This window comes from Centropristis striata, chromosome 4 (assembly GCF_030273125.1).
Source record: "Centropristis striata isolate RG_2023a ecotype Rhode Island chromosome 4, C.striata_1.0, whole genome shotgun sequence".
In the NCBI taxonomy this organism is placed as follows: domain Eukaryota; kingdom Metazoa; phylum Chordata; class Actinopteri; order Perciformes; family Serranidae; genus Centropristis; species Centropristis striata.
Window position 1 is genome coordinate 30,881,544 of NC_081520.1, and position 25,780 is coordinate 30,907,323.

Consider the following 25,780-nt stretch of genomic DNA (forward strand, 5'->3'; position numbering starts at 1 on the left):
CATGGTACGCCAACCTGCATGTGTGTGTGTCTCTGTGTGTGAAAGAGATGGCAAATAATGGGAAATGCTTGTCAGTGATGGCTCTGCATTAGGAGTGTTAGGTCCTCACGGGTTGAAAAAAGGAGCCCAAATGACTAAATCGCTGTGGGGAATTTAACCCCATAACAGCTGGTCTACCACAGCAGTGGCGGTGCAGCGTTAGGCTTCATACACAGAACAGATGAAACGTTAAAACTCTAGTGAGGCTTCACATTTCAGCTGTTCTTAAAGACATTTCAAGGCTGCTAATTGATTTGAGCTCTGGCTGTGATTTGAAGGTTAAATCCTCCACCATAGCTGTGTTGTGTGTGTCCACAACTTTGGTCCAGACGAAAATATCTCAACAGCTATTTGAAGGATTGGCACAAAACTTTGTACAGACATTTATGGTCCCCAGATGACAAATCCCAATGGTGATCCCTAACTTTTCCTCTAGTGGCAGCATCAGGTTGGCATTCGTCCATTGGATGAACTGCCATCATGGATATACAGTCATGGAAAAAATGATTAGACCATTGTTTCCTTGAATCTATTGTTCATGTTAATGCCTGGTACAACTAAAGGTACATTTGTTTGGAAAAATATAATGATAACAACAAAATTAGAGATAAGAGTTTAATTTAAGAGCTGATATCTAGACATTTTCAATGATCAAGAAAACCATGGAAAATGTCTAGATATCAGCTCTTTTGTTGTTTCAAACACTTGATGTGAATTTATTTCGACTATTATATATATATATATATATATATATATATATATATATATATATATACATATATTCTCTTCATCTGCAAATCTATATATCAGAATGGCTGGATGCAAAAAGCAGCACATCCCCAGAGAGCATTTTTAAATCGACAGCCTCTTAAATCCAATGGCCACAACAATATCACATTCTCTCTTAAACGGGATGATTCTGCTGAATTTCATACATCATTTGTGTCGTGTATTATTTTGAAACGCTGAATATTTCTGTAGAAAGTGGACCTCTTACCTTCATGCTCTTTTAAATTAACAATTTAAAGGTCTAGCTTGCAGGATTTAGTGGCATGTAGATTTCAACCAATGAATACCCCTCCCTTTCCAAGTGAGTAGCAGAACCTATAGTGCCAGGTAGCCTGAAACCTTGTCAGGCCGCCATTGTAAATAAGAATTTGTTCTTAATGACCTGCCTGGTTAAATAAAGGTGAATGAATGAAAAGGCAAAAAGCCCTCTCTCTCTCTCTCTCTCTCTCTCTATATATATATATATATATTTATATATAAATAAATGGCACAGAGATGAATCAGTTATATGTTTTCAATATGTTTGATTTGTTGCATGCATAGCCTATGAAATAGTCATTATTAGCCGAAGTGAAGTATTGAGCTGATGTAAAACATGTAAAAATAAGTAAATGGTATACATTGGTATATACAATGGTACAAATAAATGGCACAGGACCAAAGACGACCTTGTATCGAATTATAGGCAAAATATAGTGTGTCAACCACTTAGGGATTGGGGGCCTCATAAAGTTCTTTAGCCCAGGAGCCTCCAGTGATGTTAATGCACCCCTACTCACCACAATGCAAAGTCACCAGGTGAGCAACTGAATAGATGCTATCTTTGAACCCAGATCTTTTAATGCATCCATGACTGCCATTAGTTTGGTACTTTTCCATGTTGTACATCTCTTTTGATGACCGTCTGATTTTATATCATCATCAGATCAGAAATTGCACTTGTTCAATACAATTCTTCAATACTCAGCTGTACTTATGTGTTTAAAACCAATTATCAAATGTTAGCCTTCTAACACTGCTGTAATTAAACATTATACCTGTTTAACATCACAGTGTTAATATTATCATTGTGTTGTGTTATCATTTAGCTCAAAGCAAATGCTGTGCCTGTACAGCCCCACAGAGCCGCCAGCACAGCTGTAGGCATTTATTTTCCTAAATGTTTAAATAAAGGAATTAAGGAGTGATGTATGAATATTTAATTTTTATATTTGTAGTGGTCTAGAGTTCAGTTCACATTTTACACAAACCTTTTGGCTTTTCAAAGACATTTCACAACAGTCTGTACTAGCTGACAGGTCTGGGTCATACGCTGATGTCCAGAGTTACTTTATCTTGGTACCTGATGTAAAGAGTGTTTCATAAACCAAGGTTTATAATTAGCAGTGATTTAATCTGATGTGGTTTCAGAATCGATTGATTCCTTTACCGGTTTATAAATTTCTTAATGGTCTTAGTCCAGCCTATTTATCTGATTTACTTTTATCCTATGAACCCTTGAGGACCCAGGTCTTCTTGGAGTGGCATTTTAATAACACCAAAAGTTAGAATGAAAACCCACGGAGAGGCGTCGTTTTGTCACTGTGGTCCACGTTGGTGAAACAACCTCCCTGAATACCTGAGGGCACCAGAGACGCTTCAGATTTTCAGATTCAGAGCAAACTTAAGACTTTTTAATTTGGCTTTTACTTGAACCATTTTTAAATATTATATATTTTTTCTGCTCATGCATCTTTGTGTTACAACATCTTCTCTTTTATTTATTTATTTGCTATTATTTTTTAGTATATATATATATATATATATATATATATATATCATGCTTTACTTTTTGATTATTTATTCATTTATTATTCATTACTAATTATTTATTTACTTCATTTTTTTATTTTATTTTATTTAATCTTACCTTACTTTATTTTTTATTTATTTTATTCAGTTCATTTCTAACCTGCCTACAGCGTTTTATATATTTTTTTCCCTTTTTTTATGTGAAGCACCTTGTGTTACATTTATCTTGTATGAAAAGTGCTATACAAATAAAGTCTGATTGATTGATTGATTGATTGATTGATTGATTGATTGATTAAGCATAGGAAGATATTTGTTCTCCAACAAGATGGAACAACAAATGATCAAATTTGTATGTAACTGACCAACACCCAAATTTCCTAAACCGTTCTTCAATAAACACACCTGTGATCATTCATATGCAATATTGATTATACATCATGTCTTAATAACAGTTCTGATTTCAAGAGCAGATGTCGATCCGGTAATAACATTGTTTCTATGATTCATCTGCAGAACAAAGCCCTCAGGCTGGTTGCTGTACAGGAACACGAGCGGCAGATAAATAACCACGCAGAGAGAGCGGGTTCAGCATTGATGTTTTACTAGAAAAAGAAACCAAATGGAAAGACAAGGAAAAAAGGAAGAAAGAAACAGTGTTAAAGCCAGAGTGTTGACAGCACAGCAGTCTGCTTTTCGCTGTCTACGCATGAAATCTTATGTGCTGGAGGTGGCAAAGAAATAAACACAACAGTATCATGTATAGTTTAACTGCCTGGTGGGTCTGGTGTGGTGAGATCAGCGTTAACTGTCTCTTCACAGATGTGTCCGCTGTAGAAACTTCCAATATTTCTCTCATGCTGCAGTGGTGCTGCACTGATCCCCGGGCTGAGAGGAGTTGATTAGAAACTGTCTACCTTATTCTTTTCAGCCAGAAGAGAGTTGTTATTCAAGATAACTTTTGTGTGGAGATATCATTTTCTGTTTATGCTTTTTGTCTGTTGAGTTTGTCATGAATACATGTGATGCAGGACTGATACGTCATGAGTCATGAGGTACATGTGAGCTTAGCAAAGAAGTTTTTCAGTTTTTTTTGTTGTGAAATGTTAGAGGTTACAACATAAAATGTATGCAATGTTCAAAACAAAGAGCCAAAAGAAACTCAGATTGTCAGTTGGTGTCTTGAGTTCTCTATCCCATTATTTTGCAGTGTGTCAGGGCAGAAAGTAAAGTCATTTGTCATTGCTGAGATGCACTTTGTACAGAGAGTTCTGTCTTACAGTGGGACAGGAGGGGAGATGAAAGGAGAAAGCAGCTATAAGGAAAAAGACAAAACAAGAGGAAGGAACAGGGACAATTTCAGAGATGGGAGGTAGGGCACAGGACAAACAGCAGAGTTTAAATAAATAAACAAAGAGGACAGCAGAGCAGAAAACACAACATTTCATTCCCACATACAGTATCGCTGCATTATGACACAATCTCTTATAAGCATCACCACCATGCTAAGTTGTATGACAAGAAATTAAGCAAAACAGCACAGATGTGAATCCACAGAAATATTGATTTTTCTTTTCCCAATTCATCCTCAGATTTTAATGCAATGTTTATCTTCCTCTGCCCAAAGCTGGCAGTAAGTGGATGCACCAACCCAGGCTGCCATATGGTTAGGGCTAGGCGATATATCGATATAAAAAATGTTTTCCCTTTCTTTATATATAAATGCTGCCCTTACTAGGGTTTGTCATATTTAGTTCTTTGTAATGTTCTTTATTCTTTTCTCATATAAATATATTTATTTCAGACAAAAAGTTTGGCCTATTTTATTTCATAGGATATTTTTATTTAAGATATTTTTTTATTTAAATGTGCACTTTATGAAGATTTGATAAAAAAAAATAAAAAAAAGGTACTCCTGTTGTTATACAGTATTTATCCATTCATCCATCCATTCTCGTCCGCTTATCTGGGGCCGGGTTGCGGGGGCAGCAGGATAAGCAGGGCATTCCAGGGGTCCCTCTCCCCAGCCACAACGTCCAGCTCCTCCTGGGGGACCCCGAGGCGTTCCCAGGCCAGGAGAGAGATATAATCCCTCCACCGTGTTCTGGGTCTTCCCCGGGGCCTCCCACCAGTTGGACGTGCCTGGAACACCTCTAACGGGAGGCGCCCGGGAGGCATCCTTACCAGATGCCCAAACCACCTCAACTGGCTCCTTTCGACACGAAGGAGCAGCGGCTCTACTCCGAGCAACCCTCACCTATGGTCATGAGCTTTGGGAAGTGACTGAAAGAACAAGCTGGCGGATACAAGCGGGCGAAGTGAGCTTCCTCCTTAGGCTGGCTCGGCTCAGCCTTAGAGATAGGGTGAGGAGCTCGGACATCTGGAGGGAGCTTGGAGTAGTGACCCTGCTCCTTCGAGTCCAAAGGAGCCAGTTAAGGTGGTTTAGGCATCTGGTAAGGCTCCTCGGCGCCTCCCGTTAGAGATGTTGCGGGCACGTCCAACTGGTAGGAGGCCCGGGGAAGAATAGAACAGTATTTATGTTCACTTAAATAAATGGTTTCAATAAAAACTACTTGTGACATGTCATATTTGACTTTGACTGAACATTTGCTCTCACTTTGCGATAAAAAAATCTGGATATATATCGTATATAGATATTCAGCCTAAATATATCAGGATATGACTTTTGGTCTATATCGCCCAGCCCTACATAGGGTATATAAAGGAGACATATTATGCTCATGTTTAGGTTCATATTTAGATTTTGTGTTTGTATTAGAACATGTTTAAGGTTTAATGTTTGAAAAACACATTCTTTTTCTCATGCCGTCTGGCTGAAACGCTCCGTTTTAGCGCCTGTCTCTCATAAAAATGCCAAGTCTTCACCAAAAAAATGGTGCACCGTTGCAAAGGTAGCTCTCAAGCTGTAGGTGAAAACACTCAGAAGAAGGTGGCTGAATATCCTCATGAGCCAAATCTAAATGGCTTGTTGAATCAGCCCACAAATAACTGACTGGGTCGTCTTATTTCACACTTTGTGGCTTTGTAGGCACTCCAGATACACAAAAGTTTCTCATAATATGTCCCCTTTAAACATTTGGTAGATTGATTGCTCTTGCCAAGCATGATGGATCCAAACATGTCCCCTAAAAAGGTGCAAAAACCCTGCTCAGTTTGAACTTGATGGATTTGCTGACTCACATCTGGTGAGAAGACAAATAACAAAAAGCACTGAGGCGATATGAAACACAAATGCTACACTCTCCAAATGTCAGACAGCATTGTTTCCCTACAGTATGGTAATCTCAGTAGGCCTGCCTGAATGTGTTCTCATTGTATCGGCTCCAGGGTTGAATACTGGCATCTACATGCTGTTAGAGGGTTTTTTTGCAGCCCACTGACAGAAGGTTTTGGGAGTAAAAACACTATTGAAACAATGAAAAACAATTAATAACTACTGGTGAAACAGACAGGCAAAAAAAAAAAAAAAAAAGGTCCGAACCTCTCATGGTGCTGGAGTGATCACTCTGAGCTGACCCTGTGAATGCAACAATGTGTGTGTGCGTGCGTTTCTACGTGTGTGTCCGTGTGAGTGCCAAATGGACATTCAGTGTTGAGCAGGACACACAAAGACTGTGGCATATTAATATTCTCAAGTTATCAAAAAACAGCCATATAACAGAATGTATGCCATGGCCTCTGACAATCTGTGATCAATGTTTTCTATAGCTCTCTATAGACGTATAGATATATATTTATTTGTATTATATATAATATGTAGATTTATAAAAAAGATTTGATCTTAATTACAAGTAGTGGCATTTTCTTTTATATTCATTATTGCAATGAATTGTTATCTAAGATGATTAAAAAAGACAGGTGAGTTCTGTTTTGCTACGCAGTTATTTACAACAGTTTTAAAAAGCAAGCTGTCTGATATGGTACCTTTCCCCGGCCTCTGGAAAAGACTGAGGATCTCAAATGACAACCAAACTGCCCGTTAAGAGTCATTACTATTGGAGAAATTGAAAATGATACCTATAGTTCAGGTCAAATGAAGTGCACAGAGCATAGAGCAGTGGGTCTCAACCTTATCACAGCCCTCTGAACTAATACTTTACTACTCTAGTCACCCAGCTGTGGGGAAACATGCAAAGAATGATGAAATTGCCTTTTTTAGTGGCCGGATATTTGAAGGAAGACGTCGTTTTTACTCCAAATGTGTTATATTTATTCCTCCATCATTTATTGTTCTATAGGGCTGAGAAGCATTCAGGTTGAGAAGCACTTCAGTGTTGGAGCCATTTGAGATCTGCTCATGTGTTTTACTTGTTCTTTCCACCACTGGATATACAGTTTCAACCTTTGCCTTTGCCACCCGGCAAAATGTAATCATCAGTTTGCTATTTAGCATTTCTACTGTCATGACGATGCTGTTGATGAAGGACTTTGTTAATTACTACTGCTTAATATTTTTGTCTTTTACAAACCCCTGTGAATTCTGCGGCAGAGATCAGCCACACGTGTGTGTTTCGAGGTTACTTCTGTTCTATATTGGCTGATTATCTCGCTGCTTTTGGGGGCGAGATAATCATTCTATATGCGTAGTAAGAAAGCATTTTCATTCAGTTTGAACAGTCCATGGCAAAGTAGCGGGTTTGCACAGTCCGAACGTTCAAGCTTACAGTTTTCTGGTCTTCTAAGGGTGATAACACCTGGCACTCTTTGCAGGCAAGTTAAAGATGACGGTGACCATGATGATGATGATGATGAAAACAATGTTTGTAGTCTTAGTAAGGCGTTGTCAAGGGGTGCGGCTCGTCGGCCGACACGGTCCAACGAAGACGGAGCAGGAACAGTTGTTTGGTTGTCTTTTTTTCCTCTTTTTTTTTTTTTACCGTCAGCTGTGATCATCATCTTTATCACTATCATCATCATGATCAGTTTTGCGGTCATGTTCACAGCTCATAGTTCATTTCTTGTAAGTCTGTGCTGGCTTTCCTGTCGGTCTGTCGATATCAGGATAGAATCCTCCCAGAAAAAACAATAAAAATGAATGCTGCAGGCAAGTGTGATCGTCATAGTTGTCCTTTGTTTTTGTTTTTTTCTCCACTGTTCGCGCCACAGTTGTATTTCACTTATATCTTGTAAAATAAGTCAATGGCAGCAGGAAAGTGAGATGATGATGCGCAGTGTGTGTATTCAAGTGTGTAAAAATGAGAGTATTTCAGTATCAGTAATTATATGCACGTGTGTGTGTGTGTGTGTGTGTGATTTGCATGAGAATGTTAAGTGTGTAATTGCATGTGTGTGTCTGTCCTTGTCCAAGTCTGTATGTTTGTGTGTCGTTAAGGCACGGCAGGTGTTTTTGGTTTTCAGGGCAGTCCGGAGGAGACCACTGCAAGGCCGGGGTGTCGGAGGGAGGCGTGGCCAGCATGCACAGCTTTGGGGCAGTCTGGCGTCAGGACGCGGCCATTCTCCCCCACACTTCCTGTGATGGACAGACGGGCCTTGTTCCGCATGGCTTCAGAAAAAGACAGCTATATGAGGAGAGGGTGGAGATAGCAGAGTGGAGGTTTAGTTTTAAAGGGAAAAAATAATGTCAGTGGCGTCAAAAACTGCAAACTTCTTTAAAGACAGAAATTTCTGAACAAACACATGCACAAAGAATGCTTATTCATGCATGTGCCTGTACACACAGTGACAGAAAGGTCTGAGGGTGCAATCACACATTGTCAAAACAATAGATTTTAGTATATTTTTGTTGTTGTGAGACTCACATTATAGGCAAACTAGTGTTGAAACAATGAGTCAAATAATTCATTAGTTAGAATCAAATTAATCAATAACAATTTTGATGATCAAACAAAAAATGCTGTGCTGTTGGTGGTTCAAGCTTCTCAAATGTAATAATTGTCTGTTTCTATCTGTTATTAAGAGTAACATGGTGAGAGAAGTAATTCAATTATCTGATACTGAAGAAGTTACTAATTTACCTGTAGTGCTATCAATCCTGACTGCTTGGGTGTGAGTTACATTGTTTGAGATACAATCATTCATTCATTCATTCATTCATTCATTATCCTTAACCGCTTATCCACACTCGGGTCGCGGGGGGCTGGAGCTGATCCCAGCTGACTTTGGGCGAGCGGCGTGGTACACCCTGGACAGGTCTCCAGACTTTCACAGGGCTGACACATAACGCCATGAGGTACTTTTCCCTCTAGTGAGCCGCTATGGGTGTGGCTTGGGAGAGAGGATCCACCCTACTTCACCGGTTAGCGGTTCAGGTAGCAGCTCAGAAAGTACTTGCCTCAGCTACTGAACGGCGATTTCGTGTATGTGTGGTTTATTTGCTGACTGGTGCAAACTGGACACTGAGGGGTTAACAGCTGCTACTCTGCTGACTGCAGCTGGGAGAGACTGGGCTGCTTCTGAGTGATTTGGAACGCCGCCTGCTACTCGTTAAGAAGAGTAGGAACGAGTCTCCAAAAGCCTCAAATAACACCAGAAAAAGTTGCTAGATTTGTTGCTAGTTTTTGAAAGAGAGTCTCTAGAGGGTCTGAATAGTCGCTAAATATAGCAACAAAATCGCTGAGTTGGCAACTCTGCTTGCTGCGCCATTCTGTTGTCACATTTGAACTCCGTTGGTTAGCCGCTACAAAAGTACCTGTATGGGAATAGAGGTCAAGGGGAACTAACTAGTGGGCGGAGCCAAAACACTCTTTACAAAGCCTCTTTGCAAAAAGTACTCAGAAAGTACTCACTGAAAACACGCCTATAGAGACAGACAATCACGCTCTCATTCACACCTACGGGCAATTTAGAGTCATCAATTAAAACTAAGTGCATGATTTTGGACTGTGGGAGGAAGCCGCTAACCACTACACCACCGTGTAGCCAAGGTTAAATTACATTTCTTAAAATTGAGAGGCTCTATCTGAAGTCACCCAGGCTACAGGATTCACTTTTATACACAACATAACCTAAGATAACTTTACTTATTTTAATCCAAACCACAATTTTTACTAAACCTAACCAAAACTAAGGATTTTTGTTGAATAAACCTCACTAAACCGTTTTGGTGCCAAATATTGACCAAAATAATGCACACACACCATGTTGTGGAAAAAGACATTTCTGTTGGGTCTACAAATGCTTTTTTTGGTCTTTGAGCACCTAAAGCCAAATGCCATCTAGTTCTTTTATATTCCAATATCTCCAACACTAAAACTGAAACACACCAAAAACAATCTACATTTGAAAATAGCACTATAGACAAGAGAAAATAATGTGTAAGCTTTTTTTTGGATTTTGGGGTGATTTAAAAGCAATTTCATAGAAAATATTTCCTCGGAGCATCGAGAGGCTTGTGAAGTGATTACTATTTATATTGTCTTTGGTTGAAATACTTGGAAAAGTATTTTCATCATCATCATCGATATTCTTGGTGCACTTATTTGTTTCCACAACATCTTTCCCCATGTTCAAGAAACTAAACTAAATAATAACTAGACTTCATGCGTGAATGCACCCCAAACTAGACATTCAATTCTCAGTGAAACACAGTGCAAATGCTACAGTAACATCATTTTACGAAAAGGCAAAAGTAAGCAGGCAACAATCAACAAACAGGTATACAATAGACGAGAGGATTTGGGTTGTAGACATCTGCATTTCAGAGGTGACCATGCATTTCTGGGTTCTGGGTTTCAGTAATCTGAAAAATTCAGGAGAGGATTTGAAAGGATTTGGAAGGTGAGGACTTTGGAAAGACAAAAGGAAAACATGAAGGAGTGATTTTTCTTTCAAGGTTTCAGATTTATAGAGAGGGAGTGACAGACTATACTGCTCAGAGTCAGGCAACACTTCATACAGAAAGGCTCCTCTGTGATGTCTCAGTCATATCTCTGACAGCCAAAAGCCTTTTTTCTACCACCGCCCATTCATTTTATTGAGAACATGTCACAAGTTAAATGGTTATTACATTCACTGTGATCAAGAAACTTCAAATATCACTGCTATAAGAGAATCTAGAAGGTTTTCCTTAGAAATAACTGGCAATCCAGAGGAGCCAGAGGATTTATATCTCTGTAAATGATGCTGGGGAAGAAAAAAGGGTTCAGTTTTGATTTTGATATTCTGCTTATAAAGTACTGGATTTTAAACAGTATCTAGTTATGTGAAAGCAACTTTTGGACACATGAATAAGATGACTAATATCTGAAATATCTGAAAGTTTAATAAAAAAAAAAAAAAATCAATTTAAGGGTTAAAAGATAAAAGTTTGCTCTCCTCTTTTGAGTGATGTCCTATGGAAGAGGATTAGGGCAAGGAAGGAGAGAAAGATAATGAGAGGAGGGGAAAAAATCATTATGAACTTCGAGAAAAAGTCAAAAATTATGAGAATAAAGTCAACTTTTTGAGTTCGGTAAAGTACAGTCAGGGAAAAATCATTAGACCACCCTTTTTCTTCAATATCTTGTTCATTTTAATGCCTGGTACAATAATAAGAAAAAAATGTTTTTGGTTATTATCAAGAAAACCATGGAAAATGTCTAGATATCAGCTCTTAAATTAAACTCATATCAGCTATTTTTGTTGTTATCATTATATTTGTCAAAAAATGTACCTTTAGTTGTACCAGACATTATAATGAACACAAAATTGAAGAAAACAATGGTCTAATAATTTTTCCATGACTGTAGACTGCAAACTACAACCTGATTTTCCTCAATACATCTAATATATATCTAACAAATTTATATAAATTACATAAAAGCAGCCTTTCCCAAAACAATATTTGTGGTAGCCTACTACCAAGAATACCTCATTCATGTGTAGGGGGATCTTAGTTCTACTAAACCTTTAAATATTGTGTTTATTGCTCATTTTATGACATTGATGAAAATCATGTTGTAGATTACAGTCTATCTGACTGTTCAGATAGACGCCGTTTCTCTAAAACAATGTTCCTCTGATGACTTATTGACACAGGGACAACGAATCTGTGAATATCTGTCCAACTTTACCGAACACAAAAAGTTGACTTCGTTTTTGTCATTTCAACTTTTTTCTCGAAATCGTATTTTATCTTTATTCTTGACATATTTCTCGAACTGCACCATGAAAAAAAAATCTGTCTCTGATTACTTTTTTCTCCAACCTGACCCCAATCCTCTACTGTTATGATGATGTGCAGCTGTATTAAAAAAGTGTAAAAATGCAATAGACTTCTCTAAAGGAGCATCTGAGCACTTTTTCAAGGAGTCTATACAGTACAGTCATGGAAAAAAATGATTAGACCATGGTTTTCTTGAAAATAACCAAAATCATTATCAAGAAAACCATGGAAAATGTCTAGATATCAGCTCTTAAATTAAACTCTTATAAATTATTTTTGTTGTTATAATTATATCTGTCCAAACAAATGCACCATTAGTTGTACAGACATTAAAATGAACAAGAAAGCAAGGAGACAACAAGGGTGGTCTATTACTTTTTTCCATGACTGTATATTTAGAGTCCACAGTCGATCTGCGGTAAACCTTATGCTTGAACTGACGTTGGCCTGGTTACCTTTGGACAGATAATAGGCAACATTTAGTGCACCACATTTAGCTGTATTCATTTTCCCATCCTGGTTATCGATCCTGCTCAAGGTGCTCATCAAATACACCTTTATAATGCACCTGAGAGGTTTATTAAGCACATCATCAAAGTGAGCTCCAGTGTTTCCTTTCACTTCAGTTAATTGCTCTTTTACATCAATAAACATGAGTCATGTTTTTACAACAGCATCACTAAGTAGCCGTTCTATATGAAGTGTTTGCTTCATCAATTATTCCTCTGCATTAACACTAAGTAAAAGGGCTGTTTGGAAGTTGTCAGGGCTGGAATAAGTCAGAGTGCCTTTTTGGACCTTCTACGACAGGGCTGCACAACTCCACTTTATGGATGATGCGTTAAAGGTGGAGTGTATGGAGAGGAAACAGTGCCGACTACTCGCCACCAGAGCTGATTCATTCCACTAGATTCACATGTACACACACAGTATTTATAGTCCTTGGGACCTCATTATTTTACTAGTATTTATGTATTAGTTATATCTCAATTTAAGAAGACTTTTATGGTTTTTGCTATTACAGAAACATGTTACCTTACTGCATTTAGGTGGAAATTCTATTTTATGTTCGGATATGAGTTTAGCTATTACAGAACATTTCAGACTTAGGGTTCCTAATATGGGATGGCAAAGACCCTGTCATGGATTCAAAATAATTGCCAAAAATGTCAGAAGCACTGTTATTATGACTGTATGAAAATTACAATGAAGATGGGAGTCAAAATGAACAGTAAAAAAATAATGATTAGACTACTTAAACCATATGATGATGCTTTAAATTTCCCGGACCATGTATTAATGGGTATATATATTTTATAATTTTGTTTTTATTTTATATAACTACACAAGTGCATATCAGTTAATCAATATAAAACTACTGCTACTATTTTTATGTCAGGATTATTTTTTAATAATAATATTACGATTTATAATTAGCAGCATATTAGACAGGATTCAGAAAATTTGAATTAAAAGCATTTAAGTGATGGCTGCAGCTCGACTATGGAAAAAAAAACGGCTGCAGAAAAAGCTTTTTAATTTGTCCCCTTATTAACTCAACCTTTCTTGAATATGCATGTTACCTGAATGGATGAGATTAAATCAGTATTTCAAGGGAATGTTTAAAACTTTGCTCAAGCGATCAGAAGTGCTCTCTAAATTGGTCTGAATTGGCTCAGCGTGAACTGGCTTTCAAAGACTCTTCAACAAACAAGGCCTTTCATGTGTCACGCCTACACGTCTCTCTTACACCGTAGTGCTGCTGCTATTCTAGTTATGAATATTAGGATGGACATCCACTGACATAAAAACAACTTAATAATGTTTTTTATATTCCTGATATATCACATGATGGCTGAAAAAGTTTCACTCAGACCCAAATAAGTGATAATTGGTGTCCACACATTCGCCAATTAATTTGTAGCTAGAAGCAGTCACAGATTTTAATGAGGAACACCACAGTAACAAACTTTTTCTCTCAGGGTAGAGAAGAACCGATGTAGACTATTGCTACAACCTTAAAATGACCATTTTTTTAAAAATCAGTTCCTCACCCCATGTTACCTTGAATTCTTGAAGAAAACTTTTCTCAAAAGAATCTGAAAGCAACTTTAAACCTGTGATTTGAAATGAATTGGGGTCATGTCTAAAAACAGCAAAAATATGTGTTTTATACAACATGCAGGATAATCCAAGTCTCATTTATCCAGTTTGATGTGTTCTTCATATACAAATGGTCATTTTAATAGTCAAATGAAGGGTAAACTTGAAACCTTTACAGTGTCAAATATTCATATATCAGACTTTTTTTGGAAATATGTTAAACTCTACTTAGTGTAGTTTTTCGCCCTAAATTGTGAGTATATGCTGCTTTTCTTTGACTTATTTGACTCATGCAGGACAATTCAATTCCCATTTATGCAGTACACTGTAAACATTTTTTGTAGAAATGACAGTAAAACACTGTCAAATTGCAGGTGTAAAGGTGTAAAATTTAAAATAGCATATAACCATAGTACACTTTAAATTACCGCAAATCAAGGAATAGTACAAAAACTGTAGAAAACACACAGTTTCACTGTAAAAATATAACATGTTCATGTAAATTTACTGGAAAAATACCATATTGTCACAAGGACACAATTACCCTAAAAATAAAGGGACTATTCAGTCTAAATTACAGTTTTTGCTGATATTTGCATTTAAATCTACAGTAGAAAACCCAGTCGCTGTAATTTTTACGGTGAAGTTCTGGCAACCACAGTTGCTGGTATTTTACCGTAAATTAAACCGATTTTTTTTTTTTTTTTACAGTGTATGATGCATTATTTACATACAAATGGTCATTTTAAGGTGAAATGAAGGTAAACTTCAAACCTTTACAGTGTCAAGTATTTGTACATTAGACATTTTTTTGTAAATATGTTAAACTCTACTTAGTGTAGTTTCTTCCCCTCAATTGTGAGGATTTACTGCTTTTCTTTGACTTATTTGATAGGACAATCGATATCTTTGGCCGATGGCTGCATGAAACAAGCAATAATTAACTGAGAAATTAATTGGCAGATTAAACAATAAATTGAATGATTTTTACAAAATGTTTCTGTGTTGTTGCTATTGTTATTATTTATTTTAATAGTATGACTGATTTTTTATTTATTGCCTTGCTTTAATTGTTTGTATCTTTATATCCCTGCAGTTAAAAACAGTTAGAATTTTTTTTTATGACGTAAGCCCTTGAAAATGGAGTTGTGCGTCCCTGCTCCGTCATTATTTTGTTAACTATTAGCTCAAATTACAATGCAGGTGCCTAGTCAAGTCATGAGACCAAAAGCATCACCATCAATGTCATCATCACCATCATCATCATCATCATCATCATCTGCAGCCAAAGACGATGGAACCAAATCTGCAGTCACACATATCTAACCCCAAACTATCCAGGGGTGAAGAATTAAAAAAGAAAAAAAAATAACCGTAAAAAAAACACATTTTAACCCAAAAATCTAACAAAATTAGGCCGATAAAGAAACAAAAACTTAAAAAAATAAGCTTTCACAAAAAAACAGAAAGCTACATTGGTTCCACAATGCTTGACCACATCGTCATCACCACATGAAGTACAACACGGTTGCGTTGGGCTGCTGCGTCAGCCTCTACATCGACAATACAATAATCTACAGCACCACCACCATGATCAACACCACCATTACCCCACCTAAAGGGAGCCTCTAAATCCTACCCCTATATCTTGACCCCCTCGGAGCCGTACACGTTGTACCCCTCCCTATAAGTGGCTAGATTCTGGGTGCTGGGGGAGGGGCTGGGGCAGTGGGGGGGGCTAAGGTCCACCTTCATGCGCTTGGCTTCGGCCCGGGATTTGTAGCAGAACTCGACCAGGGCCACCAGCATGGCCAGGCCCAGTCCGCCCACCAGGATGTAGAAGACCCCCGCTACGTTGGACAGGCTCAGAGCCTGGGACGACTTGTCCTGGAGTGAGGGAGCGGGGGGAGGGAAGGAGAAGAGGGTGGGATGAGGGGGAGTGGAGGGTACAGGGAGGGGAAAAGGACAAAAGGGAGGGAAGGAGAAGAGTGGGACGATGAAGGATGGATGGAGGATGAAGTTTCGGTAGGTGCATGTAAAGAAGACGGTGAGATGAAAAGTGGAGGGAAAATTTGAAGGATGGGAGAAGAGGAGAATAATGGGAGTAAGTGAGCAGGAGGAGGTGACAGTGTGGGAAAAGAGTTGGGAAAAAGCAGATGGAGACAATAGGAACAGTGGGTTAGAGACAGAAATGGGGCTTGTGCAGAGAAAAAAATCATTAAGTGTTATACAGTTGCAAATGTACTATTGTTAGCTACTAAAATAATCACTTCATTATCATACAATTACATTCTACGACTACAATTAATACGACTATCACAACAGCTACTACATACATACTACACAGTGGAAACAGTCAATAAAACTACAGAACATAACATTACATTTCTATTACATAGTAACATGATATCAAAGCAAAGATCAAAATATCTACTTTAAGTCAAACAGAGCAGGCTTTAATCTGAGCGGTGATGACATTTCACTGCAGTTTTAATGGAATTTAAAGGCTCCAGAAATCTAAATATCTACAATGTTAGAACGAGAACTTCTTTTCTACTCTGAAAAAAAAGTTATGAATATTTAACTGGGAGATATTGGGAATAAATTAACTTAAGTACTTTAATTGAAATGCTAATAAAAATATGGTAACACTTTATTTCACAGGTCTATAATTTTCTATACATTTTTTCTAAAAGTTACTGAAAAAGAACTACCATAGAAGCATAATGAATAGAACAAACATTCCCATTTAAATCAACATAGCAGGATTATCTTTTTTTCTGTATTGTTGTTGTGCAAATAACTGCGACTGTTGTAGTGGTTTAACTTCCATATAAACTTTTGTATAAAATGCCTTGCAGCAAGTCATGGTCTGATTGAGAAGGTGAGATTTTAATGAGCAGTGGAGTGGTACGAAACATGTACGCAGCTCCACTTAAAGCCACGGAATTACTAATTCAGTGTTAATTTTTTATTGATTATTACTGTATTTTTGAATGATCCTCTGTTGATGAAATTCACATGAATGTTCCTGCTGTCGTTAAACACCAGTAATTCATTTGCATTCGCCTAAATATCTAATTGCAAGTGTACAAATGCTTTGCACCTATAACTAGCACCAAATAACAAACTTTTCTTTTTACAAAACTACCTTGGATATTATTGAAAATACACGGTCGCCCATAAAGTTTGAAAAAAGGGTTTAATTTTCATTATGATATGTTTTGATGAAATTGATTAATACATTTTTGAGAAGATACACACTTTATCTGTCAAGAATAAATCACATTGTCACAATAATTTCATGGAAAAAGGTAAAAAAAAAAAAAATGTATTCCAACTTCATGGGCGATCATGTATGTGCACCTGTAAAATAAAGCGTTACCATGTATTGCTCCCAGTTATTGAGATCAATAAACAACCTAGTCCTGATTGAATGGTTGATGTGAAGGCAATAGTTAACAGTTGCTTAGAAATGACTAATGCTAAAACTAAAGAAATAGTAGTATTCTAATCTGGAGTTTATACTAAAAAATGGGCTAGTGTATGAGATCAAAACATGAAACATGAAAGTGAAAATTGTCATATGATCATCAACATTTACATTGCATTTGTAATGCTAACTGTAATGAAGATGGTATTGCCACAGATTGCTACAGAAACTGAAAAAGAATTTGAGTCAATCTGATGCATAATTAAGTAAATGTGGTTTTAGCATCGAGATAGAAGTAGGCAAAATAAATGGACAGTTTTTTTCTTCTTCAGTGGAGCACATTCAAGACATATTTCAGGCTAATTGAGAATATTGAATATTGCTAAAACAGTAGTTGCAGTAATCTGGAGCGTATTCAGGATGAGAGTTTGTTTCAGGCTAGCGTTCTGAGGGCCGCAGCCGCGTGAGACTGACCTTACTTCCAGAGTCCTTGGGTCCACACTCTCCCTTGTCATACCACCATTTGTTTTTCAGTTTGTCTAAGACGCCTGCTTCGCTCAGTTTCAAAACTGCAAGGTTTACCGGGGTTCTTCGCGTGTAAAAATAACATAAATAACATCATAGGTCATGTTATTTTATGTTATTAGGATATTTCACATTTGCATATCACAGCTCAGTTACATAGAAAAAGTACTTTTGAACACATCAAGTGACCTAGCATGGATCCCACTGAGTACATGTGTGTATGCTCGTTGAGGAGGGGCTGGGGGGAGCGAGGAGCTAAGGCGAGCTACAGACATATGAGTGGGACCCACCTTTGTCACTTCAGGTAACACACCCATGCTGCCCCAGCTGATCCTACACTGAGCCAGAGGCAAGTACTGTTAAGACAGGACTATTGACGTCAGGCGAGCCTTGTGATACAACTGGGAGAGAGAGCTACAGTGGAATAGCTGAGGATTTCATAACCTGTACAGACTTTAAAGATCAAAAAGAGTCTTTATTGGAGGTATGATATCTTTTGTGGAACTCAGATCACATATTTTCACTGTGAGGCTGTGTACCTTTAACTGCCTGCTCAACCATATCGTAGAGCACATTTTGAGTAACCATATCTCAAAAAAAGAAGTGCTAAACTGAAATCCATGTGAGCCATCTCTACCACTTGGCTGAGGTATGTTTTTCTAAAAAAACCTGCTAGATGTCACTGTGTCTTTAAATAGTATGCCTCTTAGTCCCGCCTCCAACCAGGAAATCAGAAACAAGAATATCACTCCGGACATTTGGTCTGTTTTTGGTGAAATTTTGAAAGGTAGGTAAAAAAATTTGACATATCATACTGTCAGATGGCTTACTGAACAGAATAATGTTAAATGATTCCACAAATAAATTGTAATGAATGTATAATACGTTTTTTAAAACTATCTCAACCAAATGGTCGATTTGGCGCTTTAGCAGTATTAAGCTAATGTCATTATAATGAACACTGATCTGATCACTCATTGTTCTAAATATGAAACATTAAATGTTCTTTCATCATGCTAATATTTTTACCATTGTAAGAGATTGTGGTTTGTAATAATAAAAAAAAAGTTTTACAATTACTAGATGGATGCATAAAGGGGTTAAAGGCCAAAAAATATTTATTGGAGGTACGATATTTTTTGTTAAAATCACATATTTTCACTGTGAGGCTGGTAACTGTTAATTCGGTGATTCAGTCAGTATGAAGCTAATTTCTTGCCAAAATGTAAAAAAGAAAAAGTTTTACAAATGAGCTATGATTCATACCAAAGACTGTGTTGTTTGAATGTCTTACAAGTACAAAGTAAATTTTGAGTCAATTTCAATTGTGCCAGGAGGCGTCTATTGATTTTCCAAACTACTTCACGAATTATTAAAATTTTATTTTATTATAAATTGGACCATAATTTACTAAATGAACATCATGATGTATTGAAGAAGACTTGAAAGTGGCCACTGAGACGAGGTAATAAATCAAGTGAGATGTACGGCCATTTTATCGTACACTTTTTTTTGCAATGAATGGAGTCGCCCCCCTGCTGGCCAAGAGAAAGAATGCTGGTTAACAGCACTTCCACATTGGCTGTCATACAGTGTATGATCTGAACAAGCAAAGGATTAAATTCAAAATTCAGGCAACAAGAACAATTTCAGGACCTAAAAGTAACAAGCTTGGAATAAATATTTGAATCTTTAACACAATTGAGGAAACTGAAGTGAAAAAAAAAGACTCCAAACAGAATTTTTGAAATCTGACAAATGAACAAGAGATGTAGCAAACTTCATCCTGTAATTGCTTTCTGCTGCTATCAATTATTCATCCTCCCCTCTGCCTCAAGTCAACCTGAGCCTAAAAGAATCCGAGGGCTACAATTACACTTGGGTCTCGATTTTTCCACTAAACGTTTTAAAACCATTTTATCCACCTTGTACTCGAGAAAACATATTCTCAGTTGAAGGAGCGATCAGGTTCAGTTTGGTGTCTCTCTGTCTTTCTTGCAATTTGACTCTCACTCAGCTCTCTCCCTCTCCTCTCTCCTCTCCCCAGAGCTGCCACTAGGGGGCCAATATTCCTGTCTTGACAGTAATTGCTCTCTTTTATCTTTCTGTCCTTTCAGAGGGGCATTACCAGGTTGGTGCCAAACACATTTGAAAAGAGTTATTATTATGAAGTGTGAGCTTGATTTCTCTTGGCAGGCACTCACCTGCAACAGGGACATATTTCCCTTCATGATAGTGATTATTTTTCCGTTCTAATTCAACATAAATGCGAAAATTGTTCTCTTTTTGGTCAGCCAATTGATTTCTTCCAAAAATACCTTGATTTTTTCCCCACAATTTTTCTTTTTATGTCTCTCAATAAGCTCAAGTGTTGTACCTTTGTCACTGGGTCTGAGCCTTTCATAAAGGCACACACCGCCGACAGCAGGTGCAACATTGTGCCTATTTTTGAAGCTGCATGGCGTCCCGGCAGAATTTAGGGTGTCACTTCTGCTTTCCCTCTTTGCTGCTTGACTTTCTCGCCGGGGCAGATGCATGCATTACACTCTTGGGACGGGAGTCGTCGCGGGCTGCCTAGCCGGTGAGCGACCCCTGTCCCCGTAGTGGTGGGGTGGTCAGACAGAGAGAGCTAACCTTGGAATCCCCTCCCCCGCTGCCACATTCTCCTTTGTCATACCACCACTTGTTTTTCAATTTGTCCAACAGGCCTTGCTCGTTGAGCTTTAGCACGGCCAGGTTGACCGCGTTTCTTTAAGTAAAAAAGGAGGGACAGATAAGATAGTTTGGTCAGAGCAGAGGATGGGGGGGACAGACAGACAAGATGGACATGGACCACAGCCAGGAGGAAGATGGGGAGGGGGAGGAGGAGCGGAGGGGGAGAAATCAGAGGGGTTCAGGGGACAAAGGTGGGTTAGTGGGTAAGGATGCACCCCAGACAACACTCTCTCTTACTCTTTTTCTTTGACTTTTTGTCCACTTCAGATACCTTCATGTTTGTTTCACTTTTTCTGCATCGCTCCTCCGTTGCTCTCCTGTACTGGGCTGCACTAACTCAAGATGCTCCACGGTGAGTGTCAGTTTGCTGCTATAAAGTGTGCTAACCAGGTCTCAGCAGCCTCCTGATGGTGCTCTTGTCCCCTCCTGATGCTCTTCTTCCTCCCTGTAACTCTGTGTGTGTGTGTGTGTGTGTTTCTCTTTTTCTTCTATAACACCCCTGAAGGGACTGACCTCCAAACACAGCTCAGGGTTAAATATCAGGTGGTGTGTGCACACGTATTTAGTGATGCTTTTTATATCCGGCATGTTTTCTTTTCAAACAGTTATGATTATCGGCTTGCAGTGCAGATTGAAAGCAAGGATTGTTGCATTGTGGAAAGCTTCAACTTCGAGTATCAGCAGCTTTCAAATAAAAAGGAAGACATCCTTTTCATGATGCACAGGTTTGCTTGATTTTCTTTTAGTTTGCAATATTTAACAACAAAGCATACCTTTTGAATGCCTTGCCCAGGCAGCTCTTAGATCTCTGATATTTTCACTGCAGAGCATCTCTGCAGCATCTCTTCAAAGATCCATGATTGCATGAACTGCATTAATAATATAAATTTAATGGGAAAATAAAGATGATACAATGGATTATATACTGTTAGAATGTTAAAATCTCTCCAAGTTTATTATTATGGTTCTGATTTTTTATTCTGAGTTTTTTTTTATTATTATTGAATTGACATGAACTGTTACCTGTGGCTGCCTGGAAGGCATTCAGTCTGAACAGCTGTCAGGGGGTTATATTTTCAATATTTGCAAAGAATTTCCCTGAGCTATTGTTCTCTTTACGTAACGCGCCACCACATTTTCACAACTGTTTGCTGCATTGCAAAAGGAGCCTAATCATAAACACAAACAGCAACATAAAAAGGCCTTCTTTAAGTAATTAGGCCAAGTGCTTAATTGTATTGGCTTTGCTACACAAGCTTTGGTACAGCCCTGAAAGTAAGCACAGATTTGAAACAAATGTATTCAAGACCTAGCTGCATCCTTTCAAATTATAGCCATCGTTCTTGCATTCTGCCTACTTCTCCATCTATTTCACTTACGATAACCTGATTATAGACAACACTATTCTTTAGTTCTGTATAATTCTCACAGGCCTAGCCGACATGCCTAGGCTACTGATGGGAGATTGAACTTATTTGACTGTGCAACGGCATCAAAGCCTGCAACAATAGCAACATGCAAAGGATCGCTTTCATCATCAGTAATACATGTTGTGATCGGCTGTTACTGACACACAGGAGTGCTCTGTTGGATTAAAGGATTCACTGTGGCAAAATGTCTGTTACTGTTTATGATGATTATTTGTAGTCAGGTCTCAATTTAAAATTAAAATAATAATAATAATAATTTGAGAACTGATTGGCTGGCCAGACTTGGATCAACCAGTTGAGTCAGCCTGACCTATGTTAAACTTTAGTCTTATAATGTATATACAACATTATATTAAATTTAGCTGAAACAGCCTGTCCTCCCGCCAAAACCTCAATATAGGTTGTGTGTACAGGGATTGAAAAACAACCGATACTGATGTTTTTCACAGAGTGCTGCAATGCGTCCCCTGACACCTGACTTATCAGTGATTGACGGCGAAGCAAATTTTAAACTGCGGACGCATTCAGTTGAAGGCTGGGGTCGTGGATGAGTCAAACAAACAGCAGAGTTTCACCCAGGAGAGCGGGGTTCGTGTCCGGTGTGAAAACAAAAGTAAACCAAATTTAACTTAATTTACGTTCTTTACGTAAGTTAAGTGAATCACAACTACTTCACTTCCCGCATTTACGTACATTTATTTACTGTTTAAACTTTTACAATGCCTTACCAGATTTTTTTTTGCCCTAAACCTAGGTCACCTAAAACCTAGGTTTTACATCATAAATCTCATACCATTGTTATGCCGATGATACCCAGCTGTTCCTTTCCTTCCCTACAAATGACCCCACACTCTCAGTTTGTATCTCTGCTTGTCTTGTGGACATCTCCACATGATGACAGAACATCTCAAAGACGGAGCTCCTCGTCATCCCACCCCGTCCCACCTTATATCATCATGTCAATCTTCAGCTTGGATCCATGCAACTTGTGACCACAAACTCTGCACAAAACTTGGGTGTCTTGACTGATGACCAACTGACCTTCAAGGTTCATGTGTCCTCAATTGCCTGATCTTGTCGATTCGCCCTGTACAATATCAGGAAGATCAGACCCTACCTGACCGAGCAATCCGTTATCACGTTTAGACTACTGCAACTCTCTGCTGGCAGGTCTTCCTGCTGCACCACCAAGCCTCTGCAGATGATCCAGAACGTGGCTGCACATCTGGTCTTCAACCAGCCCAGGAGAGCACATGTCACTCTGCTCCTCATCTCTTTGCACTGGCTCCAGGTCGCAGCCCGCATCAAATTCAAAGCCTTGTCTCTTGCCTACAAAATAGCAACGAGCACACCCCCTTCATATCTAAACTCCTTTGTTCAGGTCCACAAACCCTCCTGTCCACTATGCTCTTCGAGTGAAAGATGTCTGGCTCCTCCACCGCTCAAGGCCTCTGCGTCTCATACTAGACTCTTCTCCTCTGTAGCGCCCCGGTGGTGGAACAAACTTCCAATCTCCATCCGATCTGCTGAGTCCTTATCAATCTTTAAGAAGAGACTGAAGACCCAACTCTATTCTGAACACATTCACACTTGATCTACACTGATGACTACGATAAGTGTCATACACGTACAGCAACCTAAAAGCACTTGATGGACTCAAACTGAACCACGGCACTTACTCTGCTATGTTTCTTGACTTCATCCTTGCTTGTGTTGTATTAACTCTCATTTGTACGTCGCTTTGGATAAAAGTCTCTGCTAAATGACATTGTGGAATTGTAGAAACTGCAGCCTTTTTACAACTGTTTGCTATTTTAAGAACGCGCCGTTGTAACGCAAGCCGCGATACGTACACATATGCCATAATTTGTGGTACTGACACACATCCTCTTCTGCCGTTTATGTTGGAGAACTTGTTGAACACACAAAAGGATGACCTTTGTAAGACAGATAATCCAACAGCCATTTTATGAGACAGAGAACCAGCAGTTTTAAATCAATTCTCACCATTTAATAATTCCTGCAAATGTCTCTTGATTGCCTCAATATGTGGCCTGTCCCCTTACTGTGGTGTCCAGAGGAGTGTCTACCAAACATAGCCACAGGGGCTGAATGATTCTCTTAACTTATTCCCTGCATGCTCTTTAGAAATTCACTCTGTCCCACCTCTCCTGCTCTGGTGCAGGCTCCTTACAGCTACCTGTAAAAGACTTCCCTGTGGGTATTTTCTCCTGGCACCACCCTCTGCTGACCAGTCTTCTGTTTGCAAGATTCTGCAATCAGCTGGGGAAATCTCTACAAAAAGGTCACTGCAGTCACTGCCTGCTTGTTTGTTAGTCTCCCCCCTTGTCTGTTCACCTGCCTATCTGAACGTCCTATCTCATCCCCCAGTGTATTGGAAGAGCTGGTTTGTGACTAAAAGGTTGCCAGTTGAGGACAAATTGGAAAGAGGAAAAACAGAAGCCCTCTATAGGTTTAGCTCTAGATAGTCAAGAGATTCAGAGAGAGACAGTGTCCTCCGGGGGTGATCTAATCCACAAGCCATGACTAATCTCATCAACGTAAGAGGTATGAATGAAAACAGTTCAAACATATCTTTGTCAGTCATGATAATAACAATCACATATCAATTATCGTATCAAAATACTTTAGAAAGCATGCATTCCTAACATTCATTTTAATCATCAGAGTATTCATTCTGCTCATCAACATCATCAAGTCAAATTAGCGCTGTGATTAGTGCACCGAGAGGAGCGGCAGGCTCACCTGACCTGCACACTCTCCTGCCACATGTGTGCAACTGGTGGATCGGGTTTCCGCTGATTGAGAGAAGCCAGAGACAACCGTGGATAGTCCCAGAAATGTGTTCTGCAGGGGGCTTAAAAAAGGGACCTATCCACCCGCTGTCTGTCACTTTTCCCTCATAAACGGAAAAACCTTAGTGTAAATAACAAGGGATAAATGGCAGTGACTGAGGCTTTGCGAGAGTTGTTTGCACCACACTCAGGGGAAAGTTATAGGACAGGATGTGAGGCTGATATTCTGTTTGTGTTTTTGCCTTTCGTAAAGCAAATTTAAAATGCTGACAGAGAGAGAGATGGAGGGAGAGAAGAGAGAGCAAATGGTCCGTTTTTTGCTGAATTTAGTCAATTATTTTCCCTCAGCAGGCACTTGTAACTTTGTGAAGACAAAGTCTCACAGTGCTGCTGTCACAGTCACCTGAAAAATGCATTGACAGAATACCTCAGTGAAACCTACTGGGACTGTTACTGAAGGCTCAAGTTAACAAGCCGGATAAACAAGTCTCTGCTGAGAGAAAATCTAAATAAAAGGACCAACTTTAGAACTTCTCATCCTTTTCCTCCAGCTTGTGCTCTCTTTATCAAGCTTTACACACACTGATGTGTATTATTTACATCAAAGTACCGATTACTCCTTCATCAGGGTTTGAATAGGTGTTGTCCAATTACCATTAATATTGGTTTTTTAATTTAGAAGGACTATTTTCTTGTCTCTCATTTGTGTATTTTGGATGTGGGATCCTGTATCATGTTTACTTTTTAGTCCCCCCATTGTCCAGGCCCCTCTATTTCCTGTTTCTCACTTTCTTTGTCTCCTGTTTGTCTATAAATCTCCCCTGGTGGCTCTGGATGTAGCAGCAGCAGTCTGAGGATCTGCCCCCTCCTCGCGGTCATATTCACTTCATAAATCTCTCCTATAATAATCATAACCATCATCATCATCATCATTATCACCATCATGACTACCATCTCTGAGGATGAAAGGTACAAAGAGACGAGACGACAGACAAATGGACAGAGTTACCTGTGA

At 38.7% G+C, this 25,780-nt stretch overlaps 1 protein-coding gene across 2 annotated transcripts in view; it reads right to left on the reverse strand.

Annotated features, from left to right (window-relative positions):
- Positions 1–3,201: 3,201 nt before the first annotated feature.
- gria4a (glutamate receptor, ionotropic, AMPA 4a) overlaps positions 3,202–25,780 on the reverse strand; it is a 159,672-nt gene continuing 137,093 nt past the window's right edge. The window contains exons 16-18 of one of the 2 annotated variants that reach the window (XM_059330473.1): positions 20,439–20,553; positions 15,596–15,733; positions 3,202–8,159 (exon numbers count right to left, since the gene is read on the reverse strand). In XM_059330473.1, the coding sequence (XP_059186456.1) occupies positions 7,995–8,159; positions 15,596–15,733; positions 20,439–20,553 (418 nt within the window). In that variant the 3' untranslated portion in view covers positions 3,202–7,994. Of the gene's footprint in view, positions 8,160–15,595; positions 15,734–17,753; positions 17,869–20,438; positions 20,554–25,780 lie in introns of both variants that reach the window. The other variant, XM_059330472.1, reaches the window with a different exon arrangement.